At 40.2% G+C, this 21140-nt stretch overlaps 4 protein-coding genes across 4 annotated transcripts; 3 read left to right on the top strand and 1 right to left on the bottom strand.

Moving 5' to 3' along the window:
- The first annotated feature begins 212 nt into the window (after positions 1-212).
- pyurf (PIGY upstream open reading frame) lies at positions 213-4625 on the top strand. Its single transcript, XM_085780093.1, has 2 exons — positions 213-487; positions 3878-4625. The coding sequence occupies exons 1-2, from the start codon at positions 291-293 to the stop codon at positions 4023-4025; spliced, it is 345 nt and encodes a 114-aa protein (XP_085636219.1). The 5' UTR covers positions 213-290; the 3' UTR covers positions 4026-4625.
- On the top strand, positions 4171-4625 carry LOC146986331 (phosphatidylinositol N-acetylglucosaminyltransferase subunit Y-like). The gene has a single exon (XM_085780094.1). The coding sequence runs from the start codon at positions 4171-4173 to the stop codon at positions 4381-4383; it is 213 nt and encodes a 70-aa protein (XP_085636220.1). The 3' UTR covers positions 4384-4625.
- Positions 4626-5046: 421 nt separating this feature from the next.
- LOC146986329 (uncharacterized) lies at positions 5047-7938 on the bottom strand. Its single transcript, XM_085780615.1, has 2 exons — positions 6424-7938; positions 5047-5217 (listed from the first exon to the last, which is right to left on the bottom strand). Exons 1-2 carry the CDS (start codon positions 7936-7938, stop codon positions 5083-5085), a joined length of 1650 nt encoding a protein of 549 aa, XP_085636741.1. The 3' UTR covers positions 5047-5082.
- Positions 7939-19460: 11522 nt separating this feature from the next.
- Positions 19461-20429, top strand: pth1a (parathyroid hormone 1a). The gene is made up of 3 exons (XM_085780614.1): positions 19461-19708; positions 19905-20002; positions 20141-20429. Exons 2-3 carry the CDS (start codon positions 19920-19922, stop codon positions 20427-20429), a joined length of 372 nt encoding a protein of 123 aa, XP_085636740.1. The 5' UTR covers positions 19461-19708; positions 19905-19919.
- The last annotated feature ends 711 nt before the right edge of the window (positions 20430-21140 follow it).

The following is a 21140-nucleotide window of genomic DNA, read 5'->3' as shown; positions in this document are numbered from 1 at the left end:
TGTGGACATGTTGTAGCAATGTTGATGCTCAATAAAACATATTATGGAGATATGTATGACTGTAATATTAACAATGTTTAATGTCGTTTACTTAATATTTAATGTCAGTGAAAGGGAATTAAAACGATCACTATACGCAAAAAGAAATAAAAACAGCGTCGCGACAGGCGGAACTAATGACAACTGCTAGCGGACCGGAAGCGGACTCATATTTCGGTTGCACTGATACGAGCTTCTTCCGTCGGGACGGGTTTTTGGCGTCTTTTCCTTTTCTCCTCAGTAGTTTGGTCATGTTTCGTAATGTTTTGGGTAAAGTGGTGACAGAGACGCTTCGTGCTCACCGCTATGTGAAACGTGAACCTCTGACTCGGACCTTGACGCCGTCGTCGCTGTTTGTCAGGAGCTTCACGCAGCTGAAGGACGAAGGAGCGTTTGACGAGTCCCTGCTCGAGTTCCTCGTCTGTCCGCTGTCAAAGAAGCCGCTCAGGTAAACAAACACACACACAATAATAACACACAACACATAACTACATATGATATGATGACACACACACAACAGATTAGCTACACGTTAAATATACAGGAAATGCTGAAAAGGTCTGACGTAATAGTAGGCATGACAGTTAGCTAACTCTTTATATTGTTACACAAAACCTTCACCCATTCATTTACTCTCAGGGGAACAAAAATTGTTTGTTTTTTGGGGAGAGTTTGTTATACTGATGTGTAGCATACTATATATTACCCAGGGGGCAAAATCCCAGTTTTTTGAAAAACGGACACGGAGCGTTGTAAAAGGTTTGACACCAGAAATGATATCTAGGAACTTCAAGGATTAAAACCTGGGTGGACAACCCGGTCAACTAGCTGCTGGAAAGCTACAGGGGGCCAAAACCCCTTTCTTGGGTCATTTTGCTGGCGAAATGATGTAAATGCAAATATTTAGGTACTACAATGGCATAAATAGTCATACAACTATAAAATTTGGCAGAGAGTATCTTGATACATAGGGGGAGGCATGAAAAAAACATTCTCGGGTTTGTTGCAACTCAATTTTAAGATATCACCTTCAACATCCCAAAAAAGACCAAAAAAAGTACTGTTCGCCTGACAAATTCTCATGAAAATTATTATTTTTCAGCACTTTATGGAGAATATCTATGCTTAGCATGTATATAGAAAAATTCCTTAATTCATAAGCTTCCATTTGAGTCCAAGATAGCCTTTCTACTAGCTACTGGAAAGCTACAGGCTGTCTCCAAACAATGCAACACCTATTGTGAAAAACTACATGTTAACTGGTATGATCAGAAAACATTCTATTTCTGGTCTCCCCAAAGTGAACAGATAGATAGAGAAGACCGTTGGCCACAGCAAGTGGAGCTTTTGGTATAGAAAGGCTATCTTGGACTCAAATGGAAGCTTATGAATTAAGGAATTTTTCTATATACATGTTAAGCATAGATATTCTCCATAAAGTGCTGAAAAATAATAATTTTCATGAGAATTTGTCAGGCGAACAGTACTTTTTTTGGTCTTTTTTGGGATGTTGAGAGTGATATCTTAAAATTGAGTTGCAACAAACCCCAGAATGTTTTTTTCATGCCTCCCCCTATGTGTCAAGATACTCTCTGCCAAATTTTATAGTTGTATGACTATTTATGCCATTGTAGTACCTAAATATTCGCATTTACATCATTTCGCCAGCAAAATGACCCCAGAAAGGGGTTTTGGCCCCCTGTAGCTTTCCAGCAGCTAGTTGACCGGGTTGTCCACCCAGGTTTTAATCCTTGAAGTTCCTAGATATCATTTCTGGTGTCAAAGCTTTTACAACGCTCCGTGTCCGTTTTTTTGCTTTGCCCCCTGGGTATATACTGAAAATATACTCTCTATACAATATAACAGATAGCCTATGTCTGTTTTACAGTGGTAGGGTTCCCACTCTTGTCTTGAAATCATATTCCAGGACATTTTTAGCTGCTACAGTCTGACAGACATCACATGTTATTATTAGGGCCACGGGCAATCGCAGCGGGCACTGGTCCCAACAGCTATGAAGTAGCTGCAGGGACCAGTGCGACGTAAGTCACGAAAAACTGCGCAAAATTTTTGCATGTAAGTCAATGGGACGGGCGGAAAAAAAAGACCGAAAAAGACCAATCATTGGAGTTTAACAAACGTCTACTGCTCAGGCATACTTTCACCTAGAGACTTCATTTAAACTTTAAACAGTAGACACAAGTCTTGTGTATTGTCGTATTACTCCACGTTTTGATAGGTCATATAGTTTTTGATCAATCCCTGATCAATGACCATGATCATTTTTGGAGAAATTATGAGATTATAATGGTTGTGTATTGCATGGAATGTTCGTGTCAGAGCACGTGACATCATCGGTTAGAGTGGGACAGAGTGAAGAAACATTCAGTATTTTTTCTGGATAAACTGTGAGCACGGCCACAATTTACACTCTACAGACATAATTTTTTCAGAATTTGTAAGACAAACTTGTTATCTATCAATTCATGTGCTCAAAATATCAGAGAGACTTACAGAACTTACAGAATCAGCCTCTGAGTGCGGCCACGTCTGTCCCTGCTCCTCATTGACTCCAATACAAATATTTTCGGAGAGAAGCAGAACGGCCTGATGTTTTAAAACTGCCATCCTCTCCAAAATATTTACTGTAGAAACACCAAATCGTACCGAAATTTTCAGGAAGTCCTTAGAGCAACGTGATCTGTGTTTTGTTCTGATAGGAGTTACCGTTTTCTCACCCTAAGCCTAAATGTGAGACCGGTTTAGAGGCAGAAAATGGCTCTTTTTCTCCACGTTTCTGTCTGTCTCAGCCTGCGGGGGGCCCTATCGCCGTGGTAACCTCTTTGATCCTCAGGCCAGAGCTCGTTAACTTCATAAACAATCCACCTGGCGCTCGTTTAAATGTTTATAAACACAGACACAGCTAAATCAGACTGACACAGGATGCAGCTACTAACTAACTATGTGTCAAGTCAGTCACACACACACACACACACACACAGACTCTAGAGCCAGCTTCATGTGATTACAGACACACACACACACACACACACACACACACACACACACACACACACACACACACACACACACACACACACACACACACACACAGGTAACCTAATGTGGTTACAGCTCCTCCATATCAGTGCTTATAGAAGGATGATCATGTGTCTGTCTGATCAGCTCTGTCTTGACCTTAAGATCGTGGGTTTGATTCCCATGTTGACAGAGATGGCACAACCCGCAGTAGCTCCCGTGGCCCATTCAAAATTTCCCGAGAGGAAATTTTCTAGTTACACCATGCAAGACTAGTGCATCTCCATGCCATTCATGTTTTGGATAAGTGTATAGTACAGACAGTTGCACCTTATTAACCAGTTTGTTTCTATGTTTATTCCTCTCTCTGTCCCAGAAGTCTGATTTAAAGATGTGCAGTCTATGGCTCTGACTTATCTATGAAATAATCTCTGATTTACATACTTTGAAATTATGACAAATGTATCATAGAACAACGCAAAAACATGTTGTTTTTGTTTTTAAACCACACCCACTACAGCTCTCTGGTGATCCTCTATCTGTCACTCAGTAGAGGAGACAATAGGTCCAACACTGGAGACACTCATCAACTCAAAGTCTCTAGTTTTCTTTAGCTTTGAATGATGATATGGGCTAATTTCTGGATTTTTTGTTGATATTCCGTCTCTGTCTGTTAAAATAAACGTACCATAAAAACTACAGGCTGGACGGCCGCAGAGGTCAGGTGTTGACTGATGACTTGGTAAACATGACCTGCTGAAGATGACATGTCTATTTTATGACCTCACATCCCTGACAGATACGAGGCGAAGACCAACGAGCTGATCAACGAGGAGCTCGGCATCGCCTACCCCATCATCGACGGCATCCCCAACATGATCCCTCAGGAGGCCAGACTCATTCAGAAAGACGCCGCCGACACCTCGACCACACCAGCGCAGGAGTAGAAGGAGGCACCAGTGCAAACTAAACCAACTCAAGTAACTGATTACTGGATTAAATAAGACAGTTTGACTCTACTTAACCACCTGTTACCTGTGAGACATTATTCATTGATCCAACGGTTCGACGCTGTAACAAACAGACGCCACCATGTTCTCCCTGTCCGTGATGGTGGGGCTGGTCCCGATCGTGTCTCTCTTCGGTTTGTTCTACTCAGCGGCCGTGGACGAGAACTTCCCTCAGGGCTGCACCAGCAGCAGCAGCCTGTGCTTCTACAGCCTGCTGCTGCCCGTCACCATCCCCGTCTACGTCTTCTTCCACCTCTGGAGCTGGATGGGGATCAAGCTCTTCAGACACAACTAGGCTGCGTACTGTAGGCTCCATTCAAAGCATTTAAAGCAACAAAAACCCAAGCTCAAGTACCATTAAAGTATAATATTGAGAATGTAGTTTTGCATTTCTGATCCACTTTAGAAAATGACAAACAGCTACAATGAAGGAGCAGGAGCTATGATAAAGAATCAAGGGTAGTTTTCTAACCGTTGTTGGTTGCTGTGTATAATAACTAGCAATAATATCAATAAAGATGTTTTCTTTCTTTTGAATAGTGGTATTTGGTTTGTTTAAAAGACAGAATAACTGTTGGGATTCTCATCATGGTAAATCTGAACTTAAATGTACTTAATAATATGAGGTTACACAAGAGGTTAACTTATTAAGCTTAAGCATATTGAAGTGTATCAATGAATAAAATAAGTTAAATACACTCAGTTCCTGTACAATAAATAAACTTTAATTGATTTATACAGAACAGAGAAAAGTTTTCAGAAAAAGTAAAAGTCAAATCTCTCCAGCACAGTTTCAACACAAACTGTGTATGATAACCTTTATTTTGGTTAATTAATTGCAGGACTGTTGTGTTAGGCACATCAAATGGTATCTAAAACTCATGCTCCGAACACTGTGAATTCTGTCTTTAATTTTGAACAAGGTAAAAAAGTAAAAATGCAACTATACACAGCTGAATTCATGCAGCGTGTCCAGACTTCGTCATCTCTGACCTCAGTGGCTCTTCCTGGTCTTCTTCTCTCTGCCCTGAGCCAGTTTCATCAGTGGAGACTCGGGTCTGAGGCCCCGCCCCTCTCCTTTGGTCTTGAAGAAGAAGGACTCGTTGAGTCTCGTCTGGACCGCTCGGACCTGCAGCCCAACAAAAGAGCAAAGTAATCTGTTAATTTATAGCACAGTTTCTTTTTATTCTAACATAAAAGTCTTTGTGTTATTGCTTGGGAGGTAAAACAGTGTCAAGGTTAAAACATGTTCTTAGCCCCAAGCCCATTGATTATTACTCAAAATATTAATTTACTGGTAGTTGTGTATTTATTAAAGCTAGTTTCTCCTGAGCTGTTGTTCAGCTGTAGTCAAGTGATATTTAAAGAGCAGTAATTCAGAGGACAACAACTGGTCTACAACTTACATAAAAACTATACAGAAATGTACAGTGGGCTCTTTTACATACTAGACTATATAAAATACATTAGCCTCCTTCATTTATGATTGAAAGGAAGTTGTTGCAATAGAACCATTTGTACATTATCATATGTATTTGTGCTAGAGATGCTTTTATTTCTCCATGTGCAGCACATTCATGAGGGTGATTCATGTAAATGTGATACAAACTGATGAAAGGGAACCTCAGCTTGTGCCTCAGGGCTAAAAAAAAATCTATTTTACACCTTCTACTGATCGAATGCAGTTTTGGTTTTTAAAGGGATAGTTCAACATTTTTGGCAAATTGGCCCATTGCCATAATCCCCATAGCAGTTGGTTTATACACTACGGAGGCTCATGGGATTTCTTGGTTTCCCTCATAAAACTCATCAAATACACAATCCAACAACTCCAAAACGCTCTGGTGGACAAGTTGTGACCTGCACATTCACCACGCTACGAGATAATAACAGAACGTTACCAGATTACCAGACAGAGTTAATGGTAAATGCAGAGACTGCTTGCTGGAAAAAACTGCCCCCGATGGGAACGCGCATCAGCAATTTTGCATGAATTTACCTCGAAACGACTCTGTCTCGTAACGCTCCGTTATTATCTCATAGTGTGGTGAATGTGCAGGTCACAACTTGTCCACCAGAGTGTTTTGGAGTTGTTGGATTGTGTATTTGATGAGTTTGATGAGGGAAACCAAGAAATCCCATGAGCCTCCGTAGCGTAGCTCTGAGCAGCTCGCGGCTCTGCTCCGCCGTTCTAAAAACAGCTTGCACCGACAATTAAAGGTAACAAACCTACGTCCAAAATGTTGAACGATCCCCTTAAGATTATTCGTGGGCAGTCGGAATATTTTTAAAGTGTAGTGACTGTGTGGACCAGTAGAGGATCATGTGGTATCACCTGGGTCAGGTCTGGTTTCCCGGTGCTGCTGGGCGGTTCGCTGTCCTCGCTGGAGTTGGCAGACTTGCCCTCAGACTCCGACTGAGGGCTCAGGGTCGTTTTTCCTTTACTCCGTGAACCGACGGACAATCGGCTCCGACCTGAAGCCTCCTCCTTCTTCACCTCGACGTCTTTCACATCCATCTCCGAGGAACAAGGTGGCCGCCGGCTGGACTCTCTGTCAGCAGCATCTTTCATCGTCTCGTCTGGAGGCGGAGTTGACGCCTTCTTGTCGCTGCGCTCGGCTTCTTCATCTCCGATTTCCGTCACAGACACAACGCACCTCGCCAGGTCTCTCCTGACCCTCTGTGGCAGACTCAGGTCCAGAGGTTTCCAGCTCTCAGAACCCGAAGAAGTCGTCGCTTTTGTTTTCTGGCAGAAGTTGAGGAATGAGCAGAGCTCGGCGGTGAAGAAGTTTTCCGTCTGCGTGGACATGTTTGCTTTTAAAACCTGGAGAAGCAGGGAAGACTCATCGGTGTTTTGAGGATGTGAGGGAGAGCGTCGGCCTGGAGAACGGGCGAGATCTGGCTTTGATTGTGACGGGCTCAACACAACTGGTTTATTCAGGTACGGATTCACTACACTGGGCTTCACTGGCACTTTAACATTTTGGTTTAAATCCAGCTGTTTCTGAAAAGACAAAGTTTCGCTCTTGGGATTCTGCTGCATCAAGTCTAACCTCTCCTCCTCCTCCTCCTCCTCCTCTTCGTCTTCGAGAGTCATCCTCGCCGTCTTTGGCCTCTGTGGCTCTTTTACCTTTTTGGGATGAGATTGCTGTCGATGTACGTTTGCTCCTTCTTCCTGAGTTGTGATAAAAACTCCTTTGTCGCTGGTTTCCCCACTTGAGGGCGCTGAGGACGGTGGCGACGGCCTGAACGTCTTCTGCGTGATGAAGAGGTCCTGGCTGTTTATGTCCTCGCCGGTGCACTGGGAGTCGTCGTCCTGTGGTCGACTCGCGGTCGTCTCTGCGGCCTGGCGGTTTCTCACAGCTCCCTCCTCCGCTGATTGGTTGTTGTTGTCTCTGGGCGTGGAAGAGACGAACTTTGGACGTTTGACGCGGATGTAGCCCGGTTGTGGTAAATCCCACGCCACTTTCTTTTTTCTTTTCCTGTTTTTTGAGTCTTCTTGAGTCGGATCATCGGGGTTTCTTCTCTCCGTGCTGCGAGGTTTTGATTTTGCAGGAGGGTTGGAAACACACGTGCAACCCTGTGTGAATACAAAACTGTGATCCAACCCGACTGGCAACTTCTTTTTCTTTTCCTTCTTTTCTTTATTCTTCTCTTTCCTTTTCTCCGTTGCATCTGTGTATTTGCATTTCTTCTTTTTCTTCTTCTGAGTGCTCTCTTCGGTCTTCGCGGTGATGTGGCTTTTGTGTTTTGCACATGTTTTGTCCTTTTTGGGGGTCTTTTTTCTCTTTCTCTTCACGGGTGAAATCCAAGTCTCCCAAAGGAAGTCTTCCTCCTCAAAGTCACTCATGAGTCTGTATAAACAAGAACATTAACTTATATTAAAGAAGAAAGGGCAAAACAGTTGATGGCCAATCTCTATTACTACTTAAATGGTATTAATGCAAACAAACATGTAACTACACCTGAAACAAATGGACATCAGGTGGACAACTTGATGCTTTTTGCCTTTGTAAAAATAAACTCAGTGATGTAAAATCAATACATATATCAATAGATATCAATAGAATGGCTGCACAATAAGAAAAAATAACATCTTATTGCTATATTATGAATGATGATATAAATTATATATTTGGTTTAGCACCATATATTTGGATACTGCACTTGGCCATATAGCTTTTTTTTTTATAACATAGCCTACTGTAGTGATTAATTGTGCAGCCCTAAATAATCAAGATTAGCATACTGTATCCACCAGAGGACATTTGTGTCTAAAATGCGCCTAACTGAATATACACTGAGATAAAACAAAGAGCGATCATGGACATTAAATATTTCAGCGGGAAATATGTAGGCTAATGCCCACTTTCTACATGCAATAGCAACCTACTGTGGATCTGTGCTCTGGGTGCAGGCTATTTGTGCTTATGTTGACTTGAATGACTTGTAGCCCCTTTTTTACATTTCTGTGATGTTTTAGTGCTTAAAAAGAAAAAATATGTTTTATTACCTCGGTTAAATGAGATCACCGGCTGCAACAATGTAATAGCGTTGATAGAGTTGATACCGCTACAGTAGAAAATGGCAGCGTTGGTTTTCTACCTCCTATAGCATTTTCACTTTTTTTTTCAACTTCAATCATAGTAAAACTCGTCTTTGTCGCAATATCGGAAAAAAATCCTCCAATTTTCACGTTAGCATAACTTCCTGTCCTCTTTGGACGTAGGCTACGTTACTTTTTCACGGTTCAAATGGAAACACGTCACATCAGTAAGTTATACACAAGCTGTAATATACAATTTATTGTACAAAATATATTAATTTTAATAATTACCTCAGTGTAGATTCAGCTCCAGTCCGAGAAAATCAAACATCAAAGACGCCGCGACTGCCGCCGAGAAGTCGTGTTGCGTTCGAGGGATTCGGGGAAAATGGGATTTGATCGTTTACAGGACTTTCCTTCGACAAGGCAGTGTGAAGAATAAAACACGTTTATTTGTGGTGTGTTTAGCTTCTGTTATGAATGTAAAGTCCACATTCAAATAATATGACGACACAAATGTCTCTTTTTTTTTTTATCTAAACATCCAAAGCATTACTATATATTATTCCTACGTTTTAACAGTGTCAATTTCAGACCAAAGGCCATAAATGCAACTTTGTGCTGATTCAAACACCGTTAGATCATTATGTAGCACCTTTCATTCCGGGTCAAGATGCCGTTAAAAGTCCCAAGATCTTCCAAGTGAACGAAATTACAAAATAAGACGAGACAGAAATAGCAATAATATAGCGAAAGAATTAAAGTCAATTAATAAAACGGTTAATAATTAAAGCTCTAAAGTAATTATACAAAGTAGTTAGAATAGTAAAAGCTTAAAATTCAAAGAGAAATTAAAACATTAGGAAGATAACATGTAACAGGTAGATGGAAACTTAATCGCTAAAATCATTTGACAAATAAAAGCCAGATTGAAAAGATAATTCACTAGTTTACCTTTGACAAGTTATAGGTCCCCTTCTGAGATTTTAATGGGTCGTGGATTTGTTTACAATCGCAGTACTTTTATAACAGCATTGAGACTCTTTGTAGGCAGCACTAAACCTCTTCATGTTGTCTTTATGAGACTAAATACCATTTGCCTTGATGAAATCTGTGGCCTCTGTGGAGAGTTTTTTTTATGGCTGAATGGCTCATAAAAAGTAATCTATAGTTTAACCACTAGATGTCGCACTATACTATCTGCTCTAGCCTACAGTCCTCCAAACTAACTGGTCGACATATAGTTTGAATGATTAGGCTGATTACTGGGTTTAAGATTGAGCTTTTCCAGGAACTTTCCTCCTGAACAGGTCAACTTTCAACAAACAAAAAAACTATACAAAATAAAACCATGAGAATGAAAACAGTTGATATTTTTTTCAGTTCTGCATCCATCTATTTCTGTTTTGCTCTGTCATTTCTGTGCTGCACTATGCAAAACAAAAAGAAGAGATGGGAACATTTTGGCCCAGTTTTTTTAAAAGTTATCTCTTCAGTTTTTTTTTTCCTCCTACATCAGACCAGTCTACTGCTGTGCTGCTTATACAGTTTCTCAAGGACGTGTTAGAAATATCTCTTTCTGTCTTTTTCCAGGAATATCCTCTTCTCACAGACAAAACAAGACTGTAGTAGAGGTGGTTAAAAAAAAAACTATATACCACAGTGGCTCCTTAACTCACATCATCTTAACTCAAATTAAAGTAATTACAAATTTCACATCCTGGATGACAGAGACTTATTTGAAACTCATTTCATTTAATACTAATACTAATACTTTAATACTGTATGACTATGTCTGCTGAGGAAGACCATAAAATGTGGATGAATATTTTGTCTATTGACTATTTCTGAGGTGAAGAATGAGGATTCGAGCACCGCTGTACTTTAAATTATCCCCCTTGTTAATTGAGTAGGCTACATACTGTATGCTTCTTGTTTTAGGCAGTAATTAATCAAATGAGAGCTTTCTTTTCCAGACGTTTTCTTATTTTTAGGATTATTATTATAAAAGGCCTGTGGGAGGAAATGTACCTCAGCAAGATTGCAAGTATTTCCATTATAGAGTCTGTCTGGCAGTTTTTTGACCCATTTCTGTCACATCGCACCATTAGTTTGACTAAATCTGTCCAGGGACCGCGTGGTGTGAGACCATATTTTACTGTCTGATAGTTTGAAGGGAAGGTTTTTATAGATCATCAGATGGATTGTTAAGCTGTGCAGTGAACTGGATTCTTCTTTTTTCTTTTTCTTTCTTTTTTTGACCTATCATGAAGCCCAACGTTTCTGACTAGTTTCTGCCGTTCAAAGTCCCAAGATCTTCAAAGTGAATGAAATTACAAAATAAGACTTAGTTTCGGAGACAGAAATAGCACTTAAGTCATTATATAAAGTAGTTAGAATAGTAAAAGCTCAAGATATAAAGAGAAAAAAACAAAAAAACATTAGAATGATAACATAACCTTAGACCCGTCCATTTTTTTAAAGGGATAGTTCAACATTTTGGCAAATTGGCCCATTGCCATAATCTCTATAGTCATAGCAGTAGGTTCGTTACCTTTAATTGTCAGTGCAAGCTATTTTCAGAATGGCGGAGCAGAGCCGCGAGCTGCACTTGGCCATATAGCCAAGGTAGGCTAGGCTACGGAGGCTCATGGGATTTCTTGGTTTCCCTCATCAGACTCATCAAATACACAATCCAACAACTCCACAACACTCTGGTGGACAAGTTGTGACCTGCACATTCACCACACTATGAGATAATAACAGAACGTTACCAGACAGAGTTACTTTAGAGGCAAATTCATGCAAAACCGCTGATGAGCGTTCCCGTCGGGGGCAGTTTTTCGGCAAGCAGTCTCTGTATTTACCTCTAAAACAACTCTGTCTCGTATCGTTCCGTTATTATCTCATAGCGTGGTGAATGTGCAGGTCACAACTTGTCCACAAGAACGTTTTGGAGTTGTTGGATTGTGTTTGATGTTTGATGAGGGAAACCAAGAAATCCCATTAGCATCCGTAACGTAGCTCTGAGCAGCTCACGGCTCTGCTCCGCCGTTCTAAAAATAGCTTGCACCGACAATTAAAGGTAACGAACCTACAGTACTGCTATGACTATAGGGGTTAGGCCAATTTGCCAAAATGTTGAACTATCCCTTTAAGGTTATGAGTAAGACTTTTTGTGTCCCACGGTGCTAAATGACCATTATACATCTGTGGGGGTAGATAGGGCTATTAACACATACCGTATGACTCACAACTACTTTGCCACAGGCTGAGATATCCGGCTTTTCAACTCGTTGACAAGCCGGCACAAAACACAAAAAAAAGAGAGGGGGGGCGGGGATGGCTGCACTGCCATAGCAAACAGCAACAACACAAACCCTCTGGCTACAGAGACTCTATACCTCTGCACCTCTAATTAAGCAATATCACACAAGAGGGAGTGGTGAGACTGTGATTCAGCAGCTACAAAATCACTCCCTCTCCTCTCATAATGCTTTTATACATCAGTTCTGAAAGCAAGCGCACACATTAGTAATAAAAGCAACAGGTTATTATTATCATTTATTTGGGCTCTGCAACTTGTTTGCACTGACGACCGTAGTCTATGCAATTAAATTCAAATACATTCACTTTTGCATGACAAAGATAGATGCTAATTAATGGTAAATAGACCAATTTAAAGCAGTGATACACAACTTAAAGTGTTGTTGTACATTTGTCTAATTACGTTACTTTGGCAGAACAAAGTGTTGTTAAAGGCACCAACACATCTCTTGATGGTCTCATACTCATTTAAAGACCGACATGGATAACCCTTCACCTTAATGTCCTCCTCACTGTGCTCTGACAATATTTCCGTCGAGGGCACATTCGCGTTATTGTCATCTGTGGGGGGGGAGTTTTCTGTTGCCATGGTGACCACATTTAGCTATACCGTGGGCAGCACAATCATGAAACCATCACCCAACTCCCTCCCTCCATATTCCTCCTTATACTATCGCACCCAAGACGACAACCCACATCCCTGTGTCATGAATGAAGGCGGCGGCTGAGTTCAGATTCCCATTAGATCCACAGACATTTATACACAGTTAATTATTAGACTGTGTAGGTTGACAGCAAGTGATAATTCAAGAGGTGTGTGACAATAGGAAATTGTTATATTAGCTACACAACAACATCTATACAAACATTAGCTTGCAGGTCAAGTAGGTAAACAATTTTTTGACCAGATTTTGATATGATCATGAAAAAATAAGGGATAGTAAATGTTACGAAGGCTTTATCAATCAATCAATCAACCAATCAACCAATCAACCAATCAATCAATCAATCAATCAATCAATCAATCAATCAATCAATCAACCAACCAATCAATCAATCAAGATTTATTTGTATAGCCCTTTAAAACTGCCCAATTGGTGACCAAAGTGCTTTACAATAAAATAACAGCCAACAGTAATAAAAACAGCAATAAAAACACAGAATGAACATGGAACAACAGAGATTTACAATAAAATAACAAATCAAATTCAATAAAATAAATCAATAGCAGGAGATTCCAGTAGTAAAAACAGTACAAACATGGCAGAAGAAGTGCTAAAAACCATTTTAAGAAGGAAGGTTTTGAGTTCATTTTAAAAGACCAAGGTCAGTGATGGCGCTTTATCCTGTAAGAAACATGAACATCTGAGCCACATTTTGTGTTGACAATGTTTGAGATATTACACTGCATCTGTGATCTACTAGTGAATTAGGTGAATTAAGTACAGGGGATCATCAATCCTGGTTCCTGGTTATGGTCAAAAAGTACGTAGTTCCTTGAAAGATTACCGGTTCTTGGGGAAAGTTCCTGCGATGTAAATGTGCCTAATGAACACAATTATGAATCATCCTCTGAGGACAGAAGTTTTTGAGATATTTCAAAGACAAAGTGAGTTGACCAACACTGAACATGGTTATCAATGGAGCCACACTGCTAAATTGCTAAAATTCTATGTGTCCAAGTCATATTTGAACACATGACATCTTTGGTAACAGCTTTGTTTCTGTTTGAGCAGATTCACTCTTCTTATCGTTTTATATGTTACACAGCTATTACGAGTCTGGTGTCTCTTAATAGTCCCTATGCTGACATAAACTAAACAGGTTTGGGAGCAGAATTTGTTTTGGCTTTACCCTTACGGTTGTTTCAACTAATGAAAGCGATCTAACGACAACCCTGTAATGATGTGGATACAGAAACATAGGCAGACTGATCACTACTGACTCATCATCATCACCCCGGTTTGGTCATTTGATCATCGCCAGTCAGAGAAAAAGCTATAAGCACTGCAGCTAATTAGACGAAATCACAGAGGCAGATGGTTCAGACATTTCAGACACATGGCAAGAGTTATTGCCTCAAAGAAATCTGTTAAATTGGTCGAATGTGCAAAACGCCGGATCAAAGCAATCAACCCATGCAGCTAAATGAGGGGGGATTTCAGCCTGTGGTAATGGTCTGGTGTGATGGTGTCTGGTGGCAGTAAAATGATGGTGCTTTTTGCCTTTAGGGAGGCCGGACAAGTCAGTTCTGGGAAAAGGGGGTCAGGCGGGGGTAATGAACTGCCTGTAATGCCCATGAGCTCACTCAGAAGTTGACACAACTACTCCCAGCGTAGTAAATCCTGTCAATCACACGGAGCTGGAGGGCATTAGGCCTACTACTACTTAGGTGTTAGAGATTTGTCTGAACTGTGATAATGTAAGATATGTAATCCTTTTATCTTGTTGAACACCATGTCTATTATATAGGCTAATATAATATAGGATATACCTTGTTTTACTGCACATGGACTTGGCACTTTGACCCATGGACATGGCACTTTTTGAACGGACTTGGCTCTCTTTTTATGATCTGGCAGTTTAATACTTTCTTCAGAAGTGGGTTATGCCTCTCTCGTGCTGTCCTTTCATTTATTTATTCATTCATTAGCCTTATTAGCTAATTACCTATTCTTTAAAGAGTTATCTTTCTTTTTAAATGACTGTCGTCTGCCTCTCCTTGCTTTTTCGGACACCTGAACCTCCCCTAAGGGGCTAAATAAAGGTTTTAATCAATCAATCAGTCATAACAGCCAGTGATACAGATTATGATTATTCAACTATCTTATTTAAAGCCGCACTTATCGTTAGCCTATTTCTTTCTCGTTTTTATAAGCTATGAACAATCAATGAGTAGGCTATGTTCAAAGTGAAATGAGACAAACTGATACCAAATGCTACGGTTATGTTCACTATTTCTTATTCCGTTTTCTTCAGCTTTCATCAGTGCTAATGGCTAACAGCTAATAGCTAGCAGTAAAACAATGATGTAGGCTGTTTTTCAGGAGGGTAAAAACATAACTACTCTCACCAGGTGGACAAAGACATAATGTTAATAAAAACTTTATAGGTGGTAATTTGTTTTGCTTTAGCTTGTTTTCGCTGTTAGCAACTGACCAAACTGATCTACCAGGAAATGTTTCAAGTGTCGCAATTTTCATGTTTCTCTCAAAATATTCAAAATGTTTGATCATTAACACAGTTTTTTTTTAGATACAACACATTTTTTCTTCTCTTACTTTCTATAAATCTATAAATCAATTACCTAATCACAACAGCGCAAGCTCTTGTTTTCTCCTCGCTCTCTTTTGAGTGACTTGAGACGCGAAGCATCTGTGTGATGTTATTTATCTTCTCTGTCACCCGTCTGAGGACATGCTGTCACCCTCTATAAAAGTCAAAGCCTGGTCCGAAATAGCAGCTCCCCTCTCCTTATTTACTCCTCTCTAACTATTCTTAAAGTCTTGGGGACCAGCTTGTCTTACGGATGCACCTGACTTGAATAACTGTGAATGCTAGCGATGCCCGGCATGTTTGCTATTCCTTTGTTTACGGCCCCATTTAGCCCAATGACTTTGAGTGTAAAGATGAATCTGTAGTTATCTAATTAGTCGTTGTATCTGTATTTGTTGTAGTGTGAGTTGTTGTTGTTGTGAGACCGATAACTTTGACTCGTCGTTGTAGCTTATTCCCTCACACATTGTTGCTTTCACATGCCATAGGTGATGACATGCCGCACATTGAGGCGGCATGAGGTAATGAGGACGACAAGGTTTAGGGTCCTGAGCCGAGGTCAGAGGTCAACGTGTTCAGCGGGTGTCATCTAAACAGGCCGTACTGGGCCACCGTTGTCCGTAATAGTCTGACGGGAAAGCGAAATGATGGTCACTGTCTCTTGTAAATCTTGTAAAGCTGGTATGTAAACAACTTTAATCACCATATGAGCCATTTGTTTATGGTGCGATGGCTGACGACTGAGGATCAATCAGTACTGGATGTTTCGTGGTTCATTCACACCTGATAACTGCTTGAATAAAAGATCTCACAGCGTAGTTACAGACACATTTCAACAAATTTACTACTGATCTCCTCTCATCCTCTTTGACGAGGTAAAAATAAAAGTCATACTCCGGCTTCTCTACTGACGCCGTCATGCTCTTTTTATTCACCTCATGGGAGCAGAAGGAGGAGCCATAAGCAGCCCCTTGAGGATGATGATCAATACTTTTAGACCTGATCACTGTGGCATTGGCGCCTCAAAGCTTTTCACTCCTGCAGTTTGTGTAGCTAAAACAATATATCTACCTTCCTGCTGGTGGGTTTGTCCATTTGGAGACCTCATGCCCTCTTGTTTCCCTAATGTGTGGTTTGTTATGTGTGTGTAAGACCATAATAAGTAGTAGGTCAGTTCTCTCAGGACCGTGCGGTGTGGTGCGGTGAGACACCTGTGGCTGAAAGCTGAACGGGGAGAGATGCCTGAATGACAGACAGAGAGGCAGAGTGGAGGCTGCTGGGATTTGAAAGGATGAGAAGCCTGGAAGCTAAAAAGGTCACTCACTCATTAACTAAAAATATAGTATATGCACCGATTGATCGACCATAACATTAAAAAAGGTGACCATCGACGATTCTATTGTTGTGGCCTGTTAAATACAAGTAATTTCACTTACTTGGACTTGGAGAAAATACACAGATCAGTCACAACATTAATGTGTATAACATGTTATGGCAGATTAGTGTGCATATACATTTGGGAAAATAAGTTATGATCCCCTGCTGATTTTCTAAGTTTGCTCCCTTACAAAGAATTGGACAGTCTATAGTTTTTATAGTGGCTTTATTTGAACAGAAAGAGACAGAATTTCAACAAAACATCCAGAAATAATAAGGTTATAAATCAATTTACATTTGATCAAGTGAAATAAGGGCAAAAATCGTATTTTCCCCACTGTACACTCAAATGTTTCAAACCTTTTTACACTGTTCAAATTCAAATCATAAATTGCTCTCACTATATTAAATTGTTTTAATATCTTCAATTCAATCTGAATTTTTTTTTCTACATTAAAACTTTTATATCAAGCTGTTATCTATCTAGGTTTTATTTGCCCAAGTTTTAAGATATTCACCCACAAGAGATCCATCACCACTGACATATAATAGACGTCAGTGGGATTTCATTAGTTGCTCTAAGTTTAACAAGTGTTGCAAAAGCCTCCCTGTGTGACATTGCTGTTGGGGAAATTTTAAGAACCAAATAAAACCCACATTTTTTTTCTGTGTAAGAATAATAGTCCAAACTTTAAGTCTGAGCCTCCAGAAGTCAGAGTTTATCAGCTCAAGAAAAGATCTTCCAATATTTCAGCCTTTTTAGCACAACATTTCCCACGATATGCCACTGTGAGCTGAGAAAGGACCGTGGAGTTTGTCCCTTATTGCATGAATGGATAATGATTACAGCCATCACAGACTGTTTCAACGTCCATGACACTGGTGATCATCAACTTCCCCCTGCAACAAATGTTCCTGTAAAGTCCAAAAATAAACTGTATCTGACCAGTTTGTAATTCTCCAGATTCTCAAATTAACACGCTCACACATCAGTCGTGACCGAGACAGTGACGACAACAGCATCACCCACTGACACAACTCCTGAACTCGCACTCACTCTTTGATTCAGGAAGTTTTCTCTGACGTCACGTTGCTGTAAAAGCTCTTTTTTTAGGAGGCAAACTCATTAAAACAATGTTAATTCCTGAGTAAGGCTCCTATGTAACCACGGAGACGCCTTAATGGTCAATGAGCGTCATAAATCCATCCAAATGTTGGCACCATTGTTGTGAGACAGGCTGGAAGTCCGACAAAAAAGGTCACATTAGATGTGGAGTAATGGATCTGGAAACATAGAAAAAAATAAAAGACAAGCATGCAAAATTGAAAATGTGGAGGGAAGTTCTGTGCTAAAACAAAAAAAAAAGAAAGAAAAAGTTCCTGGGAAAGTGCAGTTTAGTATTAAAAAAATGGTTTGCCTCTAATGGAAAGAGCAGTACAGTCTTCCTTGGATCATTTGTCTTGGATAAATATTTCAATAAAGACATCGGCTTATGTGTCGGTCATAGATATGTTATGCTGCAGTGACAGAAATAAAATTACACCTGTCTATTCAATTTAAATAATCATAAATTGAAAAGACAAACAGATTTACATCAGGGAAACTTGTGAAGGAATGTAACAACCACGTACACACATGGATATATTATTATCACATAACGTGACACATCATCATCTGGATTCATGATGACATGAGTTTATGAAATGCATGATATTCTTAAAGATAAGAGAGGAGGTGGACCCCCCCAAACCCCCCGCCATTCATGACCTGGATCGTGAGTCACCTGACCAGACGACCACCACGTCTCACCACAAACATACTCATACAGACCTCACAGTTATTGTGACTCAACCTCCGTCTGAAAAACCTCCACAACCAATAAATGGCCACTGACTTATGGTACAGTCAACATACAGTGGCCTACATGTGGGTGCACACTTAATAAATACCTATAGTTGTGCACCTGGACAGTAAACTGATAGAGATAGAGTCAGTATTAATGATGGATTTTTATGTGGTTTAACATGTTGTGAGAATATTATACATTACAATACATGTTAATCTACTTAAACAACATACAGTATGAAAAATACTTCTCATTATGTGTTTCTGTTTTTATTTCAAACATGTTTGAAAACAGTTTAATGATATAAGCATTTCTATATACATATTTTTCCATACATATAAGTATATTGATTTTTTTGGTTTACTTTTTATATGTTTTTCTTGTATAAAGGTATAAAGGTAAAGGTATACTTTATTGTCCCGTGAAGGGAAACTTGTCTTGGGCTCCAGGCCACATCCATCACAATTAAAATATATCATAATACATAGAACACATGGCAATCTCAATATCCAAATGTAGTTGCAATAAAAAAAGTAATCAGAATATACAGCAAAGTGCTGCTCGAGGTTTAAGAAGGGGAATCATTTAAAGTGCTGTTGCTTTTGTTTCCATTAATGGAGATGGGAATAAATTAGTTTTTATACCGATTAAGTTTAGTCTATATTCATTTCATATTCCATAATACATCTACTTGTGAATACTTAGATTTTGGTGGATGTGAAGGAGTTGGGCTCAACATATGACGCCATGCACTCCAACACATGAGCAGCGAGTCCTCGTGTCATAACGTAGTAATGACACTGAGCACCCATAGGTCGAGATGTCAACATGTTGACGGGCGTCGCGGCTGGTGTGACCTCATCGCTGATCAATGGTCTCCTCCACTTTAACTTTGGTGCGGTGCATGAGAGCGGTGAAAGCCCGGAGCTCACATGCTGTTGGGGGGGGAGGAGGGGTCGCCATTCCTATGCCCACTCCTCCCCACCAAACACTACCAGCACTACCCCTCCCACTCTCTCCCTCTCCCTCCAGGAGCTAGAGGTGTGACATCAACCGCAATAATGAAGGCGGCTCATCAATGGCAGCCTGGGCCCAGCGGCTATAAAAGCAAGTTAGGGAACCGGTGGTGGTTATAATAACTGATGGGAGCGAACGGGCCAAACGAGCCTGGCTTCAACTTTATACCACTTTATACCTTTGTACAAAACTTTTAATTTCATCAGACTGAGGAGAAACCAGCACCAGAGGTATGTTCAGTATGGATAATCTTCAGGTTAATTGATTATTATGTCAGTTTTAGGGTATTTTAACGTTTGACGTGTCGGATATTGGAATAAATAGGCTAAAATAGGCACGGAATTTCAATGTCAAAAATTGAATGTACTTTATCCAATAATAAAGTTCTTGAAATAAATTATTTATTTATTTTTTTCTGCTTTATAGGTCATCAAGGTCAAGATGCGTAACAGCCACTACAAAATCGTGTTGATTTCATTCTGTATTTTACACCTCTCCATTCTCTGTGAAGGACGTCCCATGAGGTAGGTTTCAGATCAATTAAGATCACCTTCACTTTGAGGGTCATTAAATCATCTATGCACTTAATTAACGCGCATCCTTGTGTCAGTCACAGCCAGGTAATCAATGTGCTTTATCTGTCTCATAACCCCTGTCTACAGGAAAAGGACGGTGAGTGAGGTCCAGCTCATGCACAACGTCGGGGAGCACAAGCAGCTGCAGGAGCGCCGGGAGTGGCTGCAGATGAGGCTCCGGGACATCCACACCGCTGCGGCCCGGGGAGGCGGCGGCGGCAGCGGCGGCAGCGGCGGCAGCAGCAGGGAGCTGGGCCTGGGCCTGGGCCGGACCAGGAGGAGGCTGCGTCCTGAGGACCTCCCGGACCTCACACCAGAGGAGATCCAATACGCTGTGAACTTCCTGGAAAAGCTCCTCAAGTCAAAGCACTCGTGATTTTTGTTGATTTTTATTTGATTTGTAGCAACTTTTACCACTTTTTTTTTTGTCTTTCTTTCTTACTTTTTTCTATTTAATTTGAAATGTTTCTTCGCCTAGACGTCTGCTTCTTTTTAGATTGCACTTTTGTTGTATTTTATTGTTCATTGTTACATTATTTATTACATTTTATTTGTGAACTGGATATTTATGAAAATGATTAAGGGAACTGATAAAGTTTCCCTGCTGTGTATGCACTTTAGTTCGACAGGTGGCGTTGTAAACCACTCCTAAAGCTACTTAGTGTACTTCAACAAACTGAAGGAGATGAAAAGATGGACCAACGTTGTTGTTTATGGCTTGAATTGACAATGCCCTTATATTTGGGTTTCACTGGTTTAGATAGCCTAGATTTAGTCTGTATGATTGCATTGCACACCTATTCGCAATGTTAATAACTTCAACCTGAGACGTCCAAATGGATATGTAGGTCAAGCTGAAAATGACAAAGTAAAAATACTATTGAAAAAACTGTATAGCCTATATTTTTTATATTAGGCTACAATAAAATATGATATTTTATTTTTATAACTATGTTAAATGTATATTTTATGAATGTATACAAATAAATGAATAAATCTGCCTCTGTGTATGTGTTTTTATGCCTTTTAAATCAGATAACCATGTTTGGCAAGTATGTGCACGCGGGGAGGGGGGCGGCTTCCCGAG

The sequence above is a fragment of the Trachurus japonicus genome, chromosome 6 (genome assembly GCF_045865225.1).
Source record: "Trachurus japonicus isolate A0001 chromosome 6, Traja_1.0".
Taxonomy (NCBI): domain Eukaryota; kingdom Metazoa; phylum Chordata; class Actinopteri; order Carangiformes; family Carangidae; genus Trachurus; species Trachurus japonicus.
Note: the sequence above shows the minus strand (reverse complement) of the source record. Positions and strands in the feature narration are given on the sequence as shown.

Bases quoted from the DNA above. Each gene is read 5' to 3' on its own strand.
- pyurf (XM_085780093.1), top strand. From the start codon at position 291: ATGTTTCGTAATGTTTTGGGTAAAGTGGTGACAGAGACGCTTCGTGCT. The intron at 488-3,877 runs GTAAACAAACAC...CATCCCTGACAG, and splicing joins CTGTCAAAGAAGCCGCTCAG to ATACGAGGCGAAGACCAACG.
- LOC146986331 (XM_085780094.1), top strand. From the start codon at position 4,171: ATGTTCTCCCTGTCCGTGATGGTGGGGCTGGTCCCGATCGTGTCTCTC.
- LOC146986329 (XM_085780615.1), bottom strand. From the start codon at position 7,938: ATGAGTGACTTTGAGGAGGAAGACTTCCTTTGGGAGACTTGGATTTCA. The intron at 5,218-6,423 runs GTGATACCACAT...GTTGGGCTGCAG, and splicing joins GGAAACCAGACCTGACCCAG to GTCCGAGCGGTCCAGACGAG.
- pth1a (XM_085780614.1), top strand. From the start codon at position 19,920: ATGCGTAACAGCCACTACAAAATCGTGTTGATTTCATTCTGTATTTTA. The intron at 20,003-20,140 runs GTAGGTTTCAGA...CCCTGTCTACAG, and splicing joins TGTGAAGGACGTCCCATGAG to GAAAAGGACGGTGAGTGAGG.